General features: G+C 61.7%; 1 protein-coding gene across 1 annotated transcript; it reads left to right on the forward strand.

Moving 5' to 3' along the window:
- Positions 1-9,172: 9,172 nt before the first annotated feature.
- On the forward strand, positions 9,173-16,344 carry SCRT1 (scratch family transcriptional repressor 1). Its single transcript, XM_074316633.1, has 2 exons — positions 9,173-10,828; positions 12,832-16,344. Exons 1-2 carry the CDS (start codon positions 10,714-10,716, stop codon positions 13,782-13,784), a joined length of 1,068 nt encoding a protein of 355 aa, XP_074172734.1. The 5' UTR covers positions 9,173-10,713; the 3' UTR covers positions 13,785-16,344.
- The last annotated feature ends 480 nt before the right edge of the window (positions 16,345-16,824 follow it).

The raw sequence follows: 16,824 nt of genomic DNA on the forward strand, positions 1-16,824 counted from the left end.
CACTCACTGGGGGCCTCCTAATCCCAAGGCTGGCCATACCCAGTGGGCCCGGCAGCACCCGTGCCTGTCTTTGGGGCAGGGTCCAAGGGCTGCTGCAACTGCTTTAGGCAATCCCAGGGAGCTGGTCATTGATGACACAAGTGCAGGGACCTCCTGCTCCTCAGAGGATGGGGCTCAAGTTGTCCCCAGAATGGCAGTGCCCAGCTTTTACCCGGGGGGGTGGGTTTGGGAGGGTGGGAAAAACCCAGCAGTAAAGGGGTTGGGACAGGTTGGGGGACTGTGGGGATGGGAGGGGAGGAGTGTGGGGTGAGGGCCAGGGGTTGGGCTGGCTGGGTGAGTGCCATGGGGCTGAGCCAGACCCAGGACACCCAGGCTGCCTGTCAGCTTTGGACAGGGGTTAGAAGGGCATGCCAACCCCTGCGGCTCAAGGAGGCTGCTCAAATGGGTCAGCAAGGCTTCAGGTTGGGGACTGCCGTCCTGGAGCTGGTGATCTCTGGGGACACGGGCTAAAGAGCTAACTTCTGTGCTTCCAGGAGGGTGGGGTCCCTCTAGTAAGGGATCAGGCAAGGTCTTTCTAAGGAGGCAGCATTTGGGCTGATATGAAGAGCTGTGGGGCTTATGGCGCTCTGGGCAGAGGGGACAAGAAGTGTCAAGGGCAGGACTGAAGGGGACACGCTCAGGAAGCAGCAAGGAGAATGGCTGGCCAGGAAGGACAGGATGGGAAGGCAGGAGCCTGTAGCTCTTCACAACGGGAGACCACTGGGGAGTTGTGAGCAGAGATGCACTGGGATTGGGGAGGGATATCAGAGGAACCGGGCAGGGAGAGAGGGGCAGCTGGGACTTGGGTGGGTGCAGAGAGGACAGCCCCTGAGGGGCGGGTCTGAGCTACATTTTGAGGCCACAGCAGACTGGAGTTGCTGGCAGGCTGGATACAGGAGGAAAGGAGAGCAATTCAGAGTGGGTTCAGGGTTTCTGGCCTGGGCATTGGGGCCGGAGGTCATAGGAACAGAGACTAGGAACAGGAGTTCTTAGTGAAGGAATGTAAAGGACCAGGAAGTATGATTTCCCATTTTTCTTGAGCAAAGTTTTGGTGCCTGGGTGTAGGTGTGCAGTAGGCAGACAGCTTGGTCTAAGCCAGGACAATATAAGAATGTGTGCTGGGGGAGCGGGTGGTGATAATTGTGGAGTGTGGAACCCGAGCCGGGAAGGCGCAGAGCGGGACAGGCATCCACGGGTGCAGGACGAGGAGCTCCAGGTCTCCGTTGTGACGTATGTAGCCAGCCTGAATGTCAGGGCTTGAAACAGCGGCGATTTCCTCATTATCACGATGTTGTGGGCTGGCCAGACTCAGTTGGGTGGCTCCACTCCATGTGTGGAGCTGGGGCTGCTCGTGGGGCTGTCAGCTGGGAGCTCAGCTGTGACCAGTATGTCCAAGTCGACCCCCACCCTCCAGGGCCTCTCTAAGTGGTGTGTCTCGTTCAGCAGATTATGTTGCTGCTAGTTTCTGAGAGAGACTGTTGCGGGAACACAAGCCCCCAGGGACCGCCGTCCCATTAAGCCTCTGCCGGCATCACTCACACAGATATCCCAGTGGACAAGCAAGTCAGCTGGCCAAGCCCAGTGCCACTGTGGAAGGGTACACCGAAGGGCTGACCACCAATAGACGCTGTCCACCACAGTGCACCGTCCGGCCCCTCCCAAGACCGCAGTGTCTCGTTTCATCACAGCACTTAGCTCAGGCCTCAAACCCAGGTCCTTTGTCCGAGTCAGGTCCAGGTGCAGACAGGGTTTCTCAGGTGTCCTTCCTTGGGTGAGCCAGCTGTGGGGGTCCTCAGTGCACGTTCACTTTCCCTCCACACATGCACATGAGTGGGGCGGGGACAGAAAATCTTCAGCAGGAAAAGGACAAATGGTAGCTTTGCAGTAGAAAAACCTGACAGACAGCACCTTAACTGAGTGACCAAGGTTAGCATCACAGTGGTAAGTCACACGGACTTACGTACCCTCTGCTGTGATGCAATGAGGCCACCCCACCTCTCCAAACCCAGAGCCCTGGCTTATCACAGGAGAACGTCAGATAAACCACAACTGAGGGACATTCTACAGAATTGACCAGCACTCCTCAGAACTGTCAAGGTCATGGAAAAGAAGGAAAGACTGAGAAATGGTCACAGACCACAAGAGAGTAAGGAGACATGACGACTTAATGCTCTGTGGGGTGCCAGTCATCACGGGTGGACATAGCTCACCCTTCCGTCCTCCCTCCACGGCTCTGTGCTGTCTGCTTATAAGCTTTACTTCTATACATGTTGCAAACCCCACGTACATTGTTGTTTCTTAATCAGTTGATTAGCTTTTAAATAATAAGAAACAAAGTCTTTATATGTACCCACTTATAGTTACAATGTCCATACTTTTCTTTTCGTTCCTTTGTGGAGATCCAGATTTTCATGCCCTAGGACGTCCTTTAGGATTTCTTGGAGCTGGTGATGAACTCTCCCAGCTTTTGTATGTCTGAAACGTCCATTCGACCTGCGTTTTTGAAAGGCATTTTCACAGGGCATAGGGTTCTCGGTGATGTTTTGCTTTCAGCACTTGGAAGACACTGCCCCTTGGTTGCTCACTCATTTTATTCCCATGAGAAACCTGTCCTCGTCCTTATCTTTGCTCCTTTGTACACAGAATGTGCTGTTTTCCCCTTCCCTCTGGCGCTTTTCATATAACCCTTTATCACCGGATTAGGATGTGCCGCGGTGTGGCTCTCTTCCCATAACGTGTGCTTCGGGGGTGTTGACCAAGTTCTTGGATCCGTAAGCTTATAATTTTCATCAAACCTGGAAACTCTTTGGCCATCACTTCTACAGATTTGTTTTTTCCAACCTCTCCTCCCTTCCAGGACCCCATTACCTGTATTTCCGGCCCCTTGAAGCTGCACCACAGCTCTAGTGTTCTGTTCTTTCCCATCAGTCTGCCTCCCTCTGTGTTCCCCTTCGGCTCACTTCAACAGTGTGTCCTCAAGTTCACAAACCTTCTGCAGAGTCTGATCCAGTATCATTAATTCCATCCTGTGTGTTTGTTAAATATCTCAGGCGTTGCAGTTTTCATTTCTAGAAGTGCAACTTGGGTCTTTTTTATACTTTCCATGTCTCCACTAACACGTTCAATCTTTCCTCTAGCTTCTGCAACAGTGGGGACATAGCCATCAGTGTGATAATGTCCTTGTCCCCAGTCTGTCACCTGTGTCACTCTGGCTCAGTTCTGATGGCTGAGTCTTCTCCTCATTGTGGGCAGTGTTTTCCTGCTCCAAGAATCCCTCGTAAGTTTTCCCTTGGTGCCCAGACATGAGTCTTACATTGTTGGGTTCAAGATGGTTCTGTCTTCCTACAAATGACCCTGGGATGGGTTCTGCGATGCAGTTCCAGTTGCTAGGAAACAGAGTGGTCCGTTTGGGTTTTGCTTTCAAGCTTTGCAAGGAGGCCTCAGGGAAGGGTTTCCCCTCCTGTTAGTTTTGACTTCTGTGAATAGAGCCAACCTGAGTGCTCAAGCTGACACCTGGGCCTGAGTTTCTCAGCCCTGTGTGAGCTACAGACCTTGTTCCTTCACATCCTTCCAGGTGGCTCTTTCCCCAGACTCCAGAACTTTCCTCGCACTCAGGCACTGACTAGCACTCCACAGAATGCTTGAGGGGACCTCTGGGCTCTGCTCTCCTCTCTGGTGCTCTGTCCTGCGGACTCTGGCCACCCTTGCCCTCCAGACACACCCAGCTCCATTTCTGAACTTGGGTTGAACCCTCTCACTTGGGTTGTCCGCCTGGTCACTCTCTCCAGGCACCTTGTCTGTTTCCCCCTCTCAGGGGTCGCTCTCAACCTTTCATTATTCTTTCTTCCAAGCTTCAGTGGAACTGAGCGCAGCCACCCCACCCCACTATCCCCACTGCACTGTCACCCTGCAATTTCCACACACCTGGCACAATGAAGCAGCTGGTCTGTCCCCTTCCTGCTGTGTGATCCCAGCTCACCACAGGAAAGTTGTAACAACTGGACTTTGGCCTTGTGCCCTGGGCCCTCTGTGCTCCACGCACAGCAGATGGGCCCTCAGTGCCAGCCAGGCGGTGAGCAAGCCTGCCCAAGCCCCTGCTGCGTGCCTTCTCAGACCATTTCTGACCCCGATTCCCACAGGCCTGGTTCTCTGAGGAGGCTCAGAGGCAGCAGTGGGCAGGACGTGCCACTGTGATCAGCGCTGGGGAGGGAAGAGGGATCAGGAGTGTCAGGGCCCACCCCGGCACCCACGACAGCTCTGCAGTGAAAGGCCCGCCAGAGGTGTTCTGTACCCAAAGGGCCAGGCCTTTCACTCCTGCATTGGCCAGTCATCAGATGCAGGCCACCGCTAGGTGCCTGCGACGTGTGCTGGGGCAGCTCCTGCAGCCTCTGACAGCAGGGTATTCACTCAGAGCAATGGGGCAGCAAGTCTTCCCTTGGAGGGCGGTACGGGCAATGTGTCACATGTCCCCAGGAAGCAAAGCCCTAGGAGTGGCAGTGGGGGTGGCAAAGGAGCCACCTAGAGTTCAGACAGCTGACCAGCTGTGCTTGGTGAGGAACTGGGGTCCTCAGGGCCCGTTTCCTGTGAGAATGAGAAGGTAGAGGGCTGCCAGGTAGGAGGGCGCAAGTGTGGACCTCTCTCTGGGACACAGCAGGCAGGGACGGGGGTGGGGGTGGGGTCGGGGGAGCGCTCTGAGACCATGGGGGACAAAGTTCCAGAGCAAATGTTGAAAGTGTGCAACCCCCTGGGAGGGAAGGGAGGGAAGGTTGCACTGGGGTAGAAGCTCCGAGGTGGCCAGCCCACCCCATGCCAAGCTTCACCGGCTGCAGTCTCCTCCAGTGGCCCACGCTGGCCCTGCCATCTGCTGGTCACCCTCCTCCTTCTCCTCTCCTCCCCCAGGGATCATCCTCCTGCCCCTCCAACTCCCCTCTGGTGTCTCCTTTAACGCCCCCCCCCCCAGAACTGTCCTGTAGGGGGAAGGAAGTGTCTTGTGTCTTGATGGAGTGTGGGTTATGAGAGCAAATGCATTTGTTAAAATTGACGAACGCTACACGGAAGGCATTTTACTGTATGGAAATTACATCTCATGCTCCAAATAAAACGAGGCTGAGCGTCTGTACAGGCCAGGCAGTTGGACCCCTGGAGCAATGTGGGCCTGGGCCGTCTGGGTACTGCTAGTCTCTCTGATGGCCAGCTGGAGACCCTGGGCACAGGACACTCTACTTGAATTAAGAGGGGGCAGCACCCAATCGCGCCCCAGCTCCGTCTGGGCGGACTCAGCACGGGAGGCTGGGGCTCCCTACACACCTGCAGGCCCCGTTCACTCTCAGTTGTCTTTATTTACTAAGAGAAATGTGGCATTTAGAGACATGGTGTCTGGGACTTGGGAAAGGAGGGGGACAGAATGGAAACCCGACTGGCTTGAGCTGGTCCTTGGCAACACAGGAAATTGTCACTATCTCAGTCTCTGCACTTTGGTGTGTAGCTATTTCCTATAATAAAAAGTTTTTAAAAACCCCAAACAACCTGAATTTGCATTCTCTCGTTTAGTTTTCATGTCTTTCCTAGTGAGGTTGCATTCCTGTGTGGTCAACCACAGGTTAGCCCCTTGGGTCTCAGCATCTGTGTTCTGTGAAAAGCTCACTCGTGCCTGTGATTCACAATGCCCGCGTGTTGTGTTCAGTGCAAACAAATCCTCTGCTCCTGGTTTTGCCTTGACTTTTTCAAGTAGACATTTTCAGTCGCTATGGTTTAACTGTCCCACCCAACAGGGACCAGGTTTGCCTCCTGCCCTGGCAGGAACGGGCTCCCCTGCTTCTTCTCTCCCCACCTCACCTCCCTGGCCTGCAAGTGGGGCACCCACACCCTCTCCCCAAGAGTCCAAGCTGACATGAGCCATCAGCTGCACCAACCATCCCACCAGCCTCTGTGCTGGGCATCGCCCCCATCACTGTGTCAGGTCTGAATTCCTGGTGGTCTCTGTTCTCGTGGACCATCCTGCAACTCCCTGCCCCAGTCTCGACCTCTTCCTCCTGCCAATGACCTCGTCCTCTGCCCCAGTTACACTCTGGATCCTGTCACCACCAGTAATTCTCCCCCACCCCACTTAGGCATATCAATCCAACACCCTGTTCTCTCACCATCACCCCCTTCCCAGCTCACTCCTACAAACCTGACTCCAGCATCCCAGAGCCTCACACTCTGTCTGCACCCCTCCTCACTAGGTTTAGATTCCACAAGCATTGCCACCCCTCCTTTGCATATACCCTTGACTCAGATGCCCTTCTCAGTAGCTCCTCTGGCAAAAACCCAACTCTGAGTAAACCTAACTCCATGCTTACCCCCACTGGCCTCCCTGTTGCTCCTCAAAGACATACAACCCCATCTCCTCTGGAATAGAGGCCAAAGCCCACAGCCACCTCTCAGGGCTGGTCTGTCCCTTTCTTCCTCTCCTGCCTTAATCTGTTACTGCTGCCCCTTCATGCACCCATCCTTCTCTGGCCTAGGGCTTCCACCCACACACCCCACGATGGCCTCATGACCTTTGCACAGGTTGTTGCCTCCAGTAAGCTTGAGTCTCAGCAGACCTCCCTGCCTGTCTCCACCCCAGTCCTGCTCCTCCTGCTCTCATCAAGCTATCACCTGGTCCACGCATCTTTCCGGTTAGTGTCTGTGTCCTGGGCTGGACCATGGAGGCCAGGAGCACAGAAGCCTGCGTCTGCCGCCCCTCCCTTGAACAAGCCCTGCAGAGCACAGATTAGTTCATACCGGTTTGTAAGGTGAAGGCAGAAACGACTCCAGGCATATCCACATCTCCCAGTCCTTGTTAACTGATGAAGCCTGGAGGCGGGCAGACCCTGCCGTGGCTGGGAGGGCAGGACCCCAGCACTGCAAGGGAAGCTTCAAGGTTGCAGTGACTTTTGAATCCTGAGCTGCAGGTGGGGAGGGGCTGCACAGAGCCCTGAGTCCCCATCTCAGAGCCGGGAACCTGGGGGTTGAGCCAGAACCAGCAGGCCATGGCCACCCACTATGCACCCAGGACAACAACTGATGTCCAGGAAGGCAAGACATCCCATCCCCCATTCTGTAGAAGAGAAAGCTGGGGCTGTTGGGGTGCCAAGGAGCCAGACCAAAGGAGGCTCCTAGCCACAGTGGCATCCTGGCGGCCAGGGGAGGAGATGTCCAGGAGTGGACCTTCTATGCTGGGCTGGGGCCCCCCCAGGGCAGAAGGACATGGTGAGAAGGTGACCACAGGCACACACAGGGCTCCTGGCTCTGCTGGGGGCAGGGTGCTAGGGACACAACACTGGGAGTCTCTCCCTTCAAGTCTGTTCTTTCAGCAACATGGGACCTGCCCAGAGCTGGAGGTGGCAGAGGAACATAGAGCTAACACTGCATCGCTCCCGTCGCACATGGATACTGGCTGGGCCCAGAGATGCACCCTGAAACAGGAACAGAGTCCCTGAAGTTGAGAGGCTCCGTGGGGTGAGGTGGGGAGGCCAAGCGCAGGTGGTGTGTGTCCAGAGCACTGAAGTGTCATGCACCTAGCTTGGTTTGCTGGGGGCCGAAGTGGACTTGCCTGGAGACCCCTCTCCTCTCCTGCAACAAAAGCCCCCCACGCCTCCAGCTCTCAGTGGAAGAGACTCAGGACGGCCTCCAGTAGAGGAAGGCTGAAACTTTCCAAAAGCGGGAGAATCGCCAATTGTCCTTCCCCAGCCTCTCCTTCCTGGACCCCAGAACTGGGGAACAGGGACCTTGGGATTGGGGGTGTCAAGTTTGAGGTCCCAGTAATTGAGCCTGTGCGCTGGCCATCCCAGCTGCTGCGTACTGATGGCCATGGCCTGGGCCCAGCTGCCTCTCCCTGCCTCTGCCCGGAGGGCTTGAGAGCTCCTCCAGAGCTGGAGCTGGAGCAAGGGCCCGAATGGTCCCCTCGGGAGCGCTGGGCCATGGGACACATATGTCCGAGCTCTGAAGCCTCGTCTGTCAAGAGGGTTGGGGGCAGAGAGAGGCAGGGACGTGGACATCCAGCGGATAGAGACATGGGGAAGACTGAAGGGCAACGGAGGACACAGGTGACGAGGGGGACAAAAGACTAGGGCAGGAGGACAGGGTAGGGGAGCGGAAGGGGCCAGGGGAACTCAAGTACAGGGAGAGACCGACCGGGTGACTGGGACTAACGCAGGGAGCAAGCAGAAAGGGGGATTGTCCGGGAGGAGGCAGGGAGCATGGGGTAAAGGGACTGCAACTGGCACGCCCCGCAGGCGCCTGGAGGGTTCGCCCGGTAATTAGGCCTCGGTCCAGATGGGCCCCCCAGTCCCGCAATCAAAATGCTAATTGGCCCCGAGCCTCCGGCTGCGCCTCGGCCCGGCCCCCCTGGGAGGGAGAAGGGACCAGCGGCTCGGCGTAGGGGGATCCCCTCCCCGCCCCCACTGCGGGCCTCGCCGGCTGCGACTCTGCGATAAGGGGGCGACCGCGCCCCACCCCCGCCCCTAGGGATCAACTGCCACGCAAGATGAATATCCCGCCGCTGCCACGTCCGGGGCCGCTGGCACAAAGCCGGCCTGTGGTCTCCGCAGCGTCCCAGCGCCGGGCCGGCTCGCTCACACCCACCCTCGCTCAGCTCCCCGGCGGAGATGCGGGAGGAGGCGGGGCGCCGGGCAGGCGGCGGCGGGGCGCTGAGCTCAGCACTCCCGGCACGTCCCCGCACGCGCGTCCCCGGATGGCCTGCCCGCCGCGCGCTCCCTGGCGGTGTCCGCGGGCCCGCCGTGCCGCCCCGCACAAGGTCACCGCGTGCAGCGACGGGTGCACGCGCCCCCTCCTTGCACGCGCTCACGGACAATCCCCGGAACCACCCCTGCGACCTTGGTCCCCCCGCGACAGCGGGCCGCGTGGGGGCGCGCTCCGAGCGTGGAGACCCGAACCACCGGACGGGGCGGGGGAGGGGACAATGGCGGCGCCAGGCCCTAATTGGGGACACATGTCCCCACGCGCGTCCATTGTGCGGCCCGGAACCCCCCGCACCATCGCGCCCCGCCATTGGCCGCTGGGCCTTACGTCATGGGGGCTGCAAACTCTGGGCGGGCGGCCGCAGGAAGGGTTATCCGCCTGGTTGCGGGGCCGCCGGGGGGAGCTGCAGCCGCGCGGACGGGCGGAAAACCACGAATGAAGCCGAATTTCTGGAGCAAGGGCATGGCAGCCCCTCTCCCCCTCCACAACCCGCTGGCTGCGTCGCCGCTGCGCTCCACATCCGCCCCTTAGGAGAGAGTCAGGGTGGAGGGAGGCCTCCCCAGCGGGCACGGGGTCAACCCGGGTGACCGGCTGGCGGGGAGACACTGCGGCATAGGGCGCGCGTAGCCCTTCCATACTGCGCTTCCGCTGCCTCAGCATTCGCTCCCTCGCCTCCCGCCTCCCCATCCGCCCCCGCAGATCCCGGGCTTCCACACCCGGTAGCTAGACAGGCCCGACCAACTGGGGTCCGCCCTGCGTTCCTTCTCGAAATATCTCAAGTTCGGGGTTCGTGGGTCCCAGGCCTATTTCCACCTCTCCCCCAACGCCTGACAATGCTGCGGAGCGCTGGTCCTCCATTCCCGGAGTCGCTCGGGGGAACTGCACAATGCAGGGGCCGCAGCATCCCCAGGACCCTTCCCTGGAGACCCTGGCCGAGCCTGTCCCAGCGAAGCCATTTCCGCCGTCCTGCCCCCTCCCCCTTCCGCAGCTCCAGGGCTTTAAAAGCCAGAGGCTGGGCCCGGCTGTAGGCAGAGGCGGCCGCGGGCGCAGAAGGCCGGCCCCAGGAGCTGTCCGAGCGCCGAGCCCCGCCCCCGGAGCCCCCTTCCCACCCTCCCCCTTCCCTGGGCCCGCCCTCCCTGCGCACCCCTCCCCCCGAGGACCCCCGCCCCCCGCCCGCCGCCGCCGCCGCCGCCGCCGCCGCTCGCTCCGGCTGCAGAACAATAAAGCAAGCCTCCCAGAGACCCCCGCCGAGGACCCCCGCCCGGCGGCCGAGCCCCCGCGGCCCGCCCCTCGCTGCCTGCGCCGGCAGAGCGCGCCCGGTCGCTGGCCGAGGTGCTGGCCGGGCCGGCGCTGGCCGCGGTGCTGAAACTGCCGGCGCTCCCGCCGCCGCGTTCTCCGGTCCCGGCGCCGCCACCCCCGGGGGCATGGGGGGTCGCTGACTGAGGCTCCGCCGCGGCGGCGGGGGGGAGGGAAGGGGGCCGCGGAGCCGGGCCAGCCCTGCACCCACTCGCAGCCTCCGGGCCCGGGACGGAGCCGCTCCCCCCTCCCGCCCCCCCAGCCTCCTCCCCCGCCTGTCCAGGGGCGGCACTGCGGGCTGGGAAGCCGGGACCAGAGGAGGGAAGGAAGGAAGGAAAGAAGGAAGGAAGGAAAGAAGGAAGGAAGGAAGGAAGGAAGGAAAGAAGGAAAGAAGGAAGGAAGGAAGGAAAGGAGGGAAGAGAAGAGAAGAGAAAAGAGAGAAGGAAGCAGAAGAGAATCCGGAGGAGCAGAGGAGGAAGCGCAGACAGGCGTGAGGAGAGAGGACGGCACTTGTGCGGCAGCATCCAAAGGCCGGAGTGGGGACCCGTGCTGCCTCAGCTGCTCCTCGGATGGTGACGGGGCCTCGCCGCGGCAGCTGCCCCCCCGCGACCCAGCTCCGCAGGCCCGCAGCGCCGGAGCCCCGCAGGAATCATGCCCAGGTCCTTCCTGGTCAAGAAGGTCAAACTTGACACGTTCTCCTCGGCAGACCTCGAGAGCTCCTACGGGCGCGCCCGCAGCGCCCTCGGAGTGCGACTGCACGAGAAAGGTGAGAGCTGGGCTGAGGCTGGGGGCGGCGAGGAGCCCTGGGAAACGCTGGAAGGAGTGGAGGGCCAGAGTGTGGGGGTGAAGGGGGCAGAGGCCCCAGGAAATAGACCCTTGGGAACCAGATCAGCAGGAGGTGGTGGCTGGAACCCGACCATGGAGGCGGATGGAGATGGGAGGTGGGGAAATGGGAAAGCAGAGACAGGCCAGAACCAGTCCAAGGCTGGGCAGGGAGCATCAGTGCAGGAGAGAGGGTGGGGGACAGGGGTTAGAAACAGGAGGTATACACTGACCCACCCCATGAGCCATGCTAGGACAAACAGCTGCACAGACACCTGCTGGCATGACAGGAACTAGCTGTGCATGCAGACCCACACCCAGAAACCTGGGCTTGCCTCAGTACCCTCTTCTCTTTGGTGACACCTCCAGGTCTGCTTGCTACGGCCAGCAGAGGAGTGCTGTGAACTCCAGAGCATAGGCATGGGGTCCAGTGGGGGCCGCCCACCTGTGAGGGTGAAAGTACCAGCAGAGGCAGCAGCAGTATCTTCCCTGAAGCCAGGGTCAGGGATGTGGGCAGATGGGCTGTGGGCAGGGGAGGTCCACAGCACTGGAGACGGGGAGGCTCTTTGTGTAAAGGTGCCCAAGTTCAAGGACAACTGTTAGCATGCAGGCATGGGGGCCGGAAAAGCCAGCAACATGAGGTAGCAGAACAAGTGTGACCTGCAGGAGCGTGAGCCTGTGTGTGAGCCTGTGTGCGCCCATGTGACTGCGTGTGGCCATGTGACTGTGTGCGCTTGTGTGTGACCCTGTATGAGTGTGCCTGCCTGTGTGCCACTACATGGGACCATGTGACTCAGGCCGCTGTGCACCCATGTGACTGGCGACCCCGGCTGAGAGTATGTCCGGGGGGTTGCATGTGTGACCCTGCATGAGTAGGTGGTGTATGCCAGAATCGGCGTGCAGCCCACCCTGTGAGGGGACTCCAGGGCTGATGGTGGCTGGATGTAACCCTGAATAAGCCAGAGCCTGCATCGTGTGGGCTGTACATTTGTGACTCTGAGGTTGTGAGATCCATCTTGTGCCTTGAGAACAACTGCAGTTACTGGCATGCATGATGTTGCCTGCCCTCAGCCTGTCTCTGTGAAGGTGTCTCCTGGTGGACGCCCTGGCACTCTCTCCAATACAGCGTCTCCCTGGTCACCTGTCTTGGGGCTGGGGAAGGCTCTCTTAGGGGTTAGGGCCTGGGGGAAGGGGCAGTGTGGAAGAAGGTGGGACCCCAAGGATGCAGGATGACTGAAGGGAGTGGCGCGGGGGGTGGGGGGGAGAAGCAGAGTGGATGGAGGGAGATAGGGCTGGAATCAGAAGGGGTCAAGACCTGTGAGTAGGAGACCTGGGAGATGACAGGGTGGTGCCAGTGAGGGCTCAAGGAGCTGAGGGAGGTACAAGTCTCCAGTGCTTGTCGGGGGACTTAGAGGACCAGAGACGGGCAGTATCAAGGCTGGGCACGGGATCCAGGGGCCCAGGGGAAGAGCCGGTGGGAACCCCGAAAGGCAGCAGTGATGGGGTCCCTGGGCGGGCAGTCTGGGCTTTGTGCGCGGCGGGTCTGCAGTGTGTTGCATAATCAGGGAAAACTGCTGAAGTGGGGAGAACCCGAGGGGGTGGGGGAGGGAGGTGGAAGCGCCGCCCCTCCCCCCTGACCTTGAGGCTCGGCGGAAGAGGGGCAGCCGCGCCCGAAGATGCGCCTCTTTCCTCTCCCTGCGAGGGTGGGGTGGACAGGCGGCGGGGGCGGAGTCGGGCCGGGCTCTGTCTCATCTCTCCTCCTCTCCTCTTCCCCTCCCTGCCGCCTCCATCCTCCCTGCCCCACGGTCCCTGGCCCCTTCCCCTTTGTCCTTCTCCCTGTTTCCTCCTTCCCGGACCCCGGTGTCTCCCGCCGCCCACCCGTGTGTGTCTCGCCCGCTGCCCGGTTCCTTTCCCGCTGTCTTTCTGTCTGTCTGCCTCGGCCCTCAGGATACCTCAACGACTACGCGGGGCCCGCCTCCGTCTACGATGGCGACGCCGAGGCGGCCTTGCTTAAAGGGCCGTCCCCGGAGCCCATGTACGCTGCGGCCGTGCGGGGAGAGCTGGGCCCGGCGGCCGCGGGCTCGGCGCCGCCGCCCACCCCGCGCCCGGAGCTGGCCACAGCCGCGGGCGGCTACATCAACGGCGACGCGGCCGTCAGCGAGGGCTACGCGGCTGACGCCTTCTTCATCACCGACGGGCGCTCGCGTCGTAAGGCCGCCCACGCTCATGCCAACGCCGCCGCCCCTCCCTCAACGGCCTCGGCTGCGGCCCCCGACGGCGACGGCGGAGGTGGAGCCGGGGCGGGAGCGCGTGTTGCAGGGCCAGGGGCAGGGGGCCGGGGCGGCGCGCGCGCGGGGTCGGGCTCCGAGGCGCGCGCGGGGCCTGGGGCGGGCAGCGCCAATGGCCGGCACGCTTGCGGCGAGTGCGGCAAGACGTACGCTACGTCGTCGAACCTGAGCCGCCACAAGCAGACGCACCGCAGCCTGGACAGTCAGCTGGCGCGGCGCTGCCCGACGTGCGGCAAGGTGTACGTGTCCATGCCGGCCATGGCAATGCACCTGCTCACGCACGACCTGCGCCACAAGTGCGGCGTGTGCGGCAAGGCCTTCTCCAGGCCCTGGCTGCTGCAGGGCCACATGCGCTCCCACACCGGCGAGAAGCCCTTCGGCTGCGCGCACTGCGGCAAGGCCTTCGCTGACCGCTCCAACCTGCGCGCGCACATGCAGACGCACTCGGCCTTCAAGCACTTCCAGTGCAAGCGCTGCAAGAAGAGCTTCGCGCTCAAGTCCTATCTTAACAAGCACTACGAGTCGGCCTGCTTCAAGGGTGGCGCCAGCGGCGGTGGCTCCGCGGCCCCGGCGCCCGCTGCGCCGCCGCAGCTCAGCCCGGTGCAGGCCTAGGGCGGCGGTGCCTCCGTGAACCGGGTCGGCTGTCAGCAATACGGGCCCCCATGGAAGGCTCCGCGGGCGCTCGGGCGGAGGGGCCGGAGGGTGGGCCCCTCCTCACAGCAATAGGGGGAGGGGGCCCGGCCCCGCCCGCCGGGGGCCTTGGCGGCCCCTTCAAGCAATAGGGTCCCGAGGGGAGACCCACCCCGAGCCCCCTCCCTTCCCCTCCAGGGTGCCCCAGGCTTTTTCCCAGCAATAGGGTCGAGGAGACCCAGGATCGAACCTCATCTCCGAGTTAGGTTTCTGAAGACGGGGGTGGGGTGAGGTAGGGAGCGTCCCCTCCTCCCTCCTCTGCGCCCCTGGATCGCGTCGCAGAGACTCAGGTCTTCCCCACCCCTTCCCAAGCCTTCCAGGGCCAGGCCTGCGGCCTAGACGGCCAGGGAGCCGGTCCCTCCCCGGCAGCAGACCCGGGGAGGAGCAGGAGGGTGGCCTGCAGAGGCGACTCTTCTCCTCAGTCTTACCTGAACCCCCGGAGTGTTAGACACGTTGGGGATCGGGGAGGGGGGCGGACAGCGGCACCCCTTCCCCTCGGGTTCCTTCTGGGGCCTCAGTCCGAGCCGCTCTTCCGCCTCGCATCCTCTGCCAAATCCGAATTCTTCCAGCCCAGCTTCCCGGGCTCTGTCCTCCATAACGAATATAATGACGCATATCGAATCGCATGGACTTATCCGACCTCCTCAGACCCCGTTCCTGCCCTGCCCCGGGGCCCCCTCCCTCATACCCGGGCATTCGGTGTTGGAGGACGGATTCCTGGGGCCCGGCAGGCAGGCCTGGGCACGACCCCTCTACACACCTCTCTGTATTCGCTTTGCGGGTAAAGCCCCCTGGGGGGGTTGCGGATGCGTCGGGTTTCTTTCTTTCTGTATTTGTACGTTTTATTTATGAACGGATTGCACTCGGGTCAGGGAAGGGGCGCTGAGGCCCCAACCTTCCCGCCGACGCCCGGGGCTTGGGATGTCCAGGATCACTTTCCCCGCCCCTGAACCCGCCTCCACCTGGGCCCCGCCTCTCAGAGGCCGGCCCCTCCCCCGAGCCTCAGGCCCCGCCCCCACTGTTGCCAACTTTCGCCCGTCTATGCCAAAGCCTCGGCGGCGACCCCGCCCCAAGGGCCCGCCCCATTGGCCGTCGCCTTTGTGACGTCACTGCATGCAGCCCCAACCCTCCTCCCGTCCCTTCCCGGGGCTGCCCGCTCCTCCCCCCCTCTTAGTTAGTCCGATGCCGACTATAGAGCAATAATGCGCACTGCATGCGAAGCTGCCGCCGCCTCTAGAGTTACTGAGAATCAGGTATCCCCCTGCCCTACCCACCCCATAGGCCCCTAGATCAGGGACACTGCGCGGGGCCGGACGCGCAGATTTTCTTCCCCCTCCTACTCCCTGTCCCCCCCACCCTCCCACGGCAGAGCCCGGCGGTGTAATGGTTCCAGGGGCAAGGGCGGTGTAATTGCCCCTAAGACCCCTTCTTCAGTCGTCCATCACCTACCTACCGTTCATTTGGTACCTACTATGGGCCAGGGCCGCGGCGACAGCCGAGGTGTGCATATACGTGACGGGTGTGACGGGCTTGGGTGCGCCAGGGAAGGCTGTAGATGCAGAAAGAGAGGCCCGGTCCTTAGACCCAACCTCGCACCTCCCCTCCTCCCCACCCCAGCACCCCACCCCAGTCCATTGTTGGGCGCAGTCCTGCTCTGCCTTTGACTTGGGCCTGGCGTTCTCAGCTCGGGTGGCACGGACCTGAGGCCAAGGCCCAGCACCACCAGGGCCGCCCATACCTACTCCCAGTTCTTCCATCCTCTGGCTACTGGTTCTGCCGTGTTGGTCCAGGGCCCCAGGCTAAACGGAAAGGTGCCCGCTGGAGCGTATGACCTGGCCAGCCCCATCCCCGTGCTACACCGCAGCGGCGGATCCGAGGGCCCAGCAGAGCAGGGCCCACGTCCCAGCCCCCACATCCCAGCTCTGTACCCACACAGCTCTCAAGCCGGGGTCTGCCCGCCTGTGCCGGGCACACCCGCATGCACACGCACACACAGGTGCCCCACCCTACCCCCCATGCCTGTCTACCTACCTAAGGAGAAGGCCGGAGGGCCGTGGGCTGGCCAGGGTCTCCCGCTTCTTCCCACACCCCGCCGCCGTGGAAAGCCATGGGCCCCCTCCCGCCCCCATAACTAAGCAGCACAATAACCGACTTAGCGAATTCAGGTAGAAGGAACGTTTAGGTAGCACCTATTTTGTACTGATTCTACGAGTAGGGCCCGAGATGCGGGGCCCTCGGGTGGGGGCTGCGGCCACCGGCCCGCCTCGCCCCCACCCCCGCCTGCGCCCCGCCGCCTTGTACATACTCCCACCCGGAACTGGCCGGGATTTTTACTCGGGCCGCGCCTCTCTTCCGCCCCCGTTTGGGGCCGGGCCGGCCGGACAGACGGACGGACGGACAGACCTCCTTCCTAAGCACAATAGCACCAGCTCCCCGGAGCGCCGCACCTCCACGAGGAGAATAAATGCCACTCTTGATAGAAGCTGGAGTGTCGGGCTTATGTATCCAGGTCTGGGCCTGCGCCGCAGGAGGCGCTTGGGGCGTCTGGGGTGCGTCTTCCCGAAACTGCCACTGCTGCTACTCGCTACTTACTCGCAACTCGGTTGGGGCAGATTCAGGCCCAGCGCTGGGAGTGGAGGCCTCAGCAGCCCTGGGGGCACGTTGCTGCGTTTCGCTGGAGTGTCCCTGTGTCCCGTTTGTAAGAGAGCTAACTTCTTCCAGGGCGGAGCAGCTCGACAAGCCAAGTCCCAGCAGCAACCCCCACCCAAGGCAAAGCAGTTGTCATTTCTCCTGTGGCAGGGGAATCTACTCGGGGCCAGGAACTGGGGGAGCTAAGGCACTCCAGCCTGAAGTCAGGCCTGGCCAACGGCTGATCTAGAATGGCCAGAGTAGGTACAGCAGGGTCTGCAGTCCTAGAGCCTGGGGTGCCCCCATTCTCCCTGTAGGGGTTCCTGCTGCCCAG

Source organism: Rhinolophus sinicus, linkage group LG12 (assembly GCF_036562045.2).
Source record: "Rhinolophus sinicus isolate RSC01 linkage group LG12, ASM3656204v1, whole genome shotgun sequence".
NCBI lineage: Eukaryota > Metazoa > Chordata > Mammalia > Chiroptera > Rhinolophidae > Rhinolophus > Rhinolophus sinicus.

Excerpts from the sequence above, each read along its gene's own strand:
- SCRT1 (XM_074316633.1), top strand. The coding sequence starts at position 10,714 with ATGCCCAGGTCCTTCCTGGTCAAGAAGGTCAAACTTGACACGTTCTCC. Across the intron at positions 10,829-12,831 it reads AGTGCGACTGCACGAGAAAG|GATACCTCAACGACTACGCG; the intron begins GTGAGAGCTGGG and ends CTCGGCCCTCAG.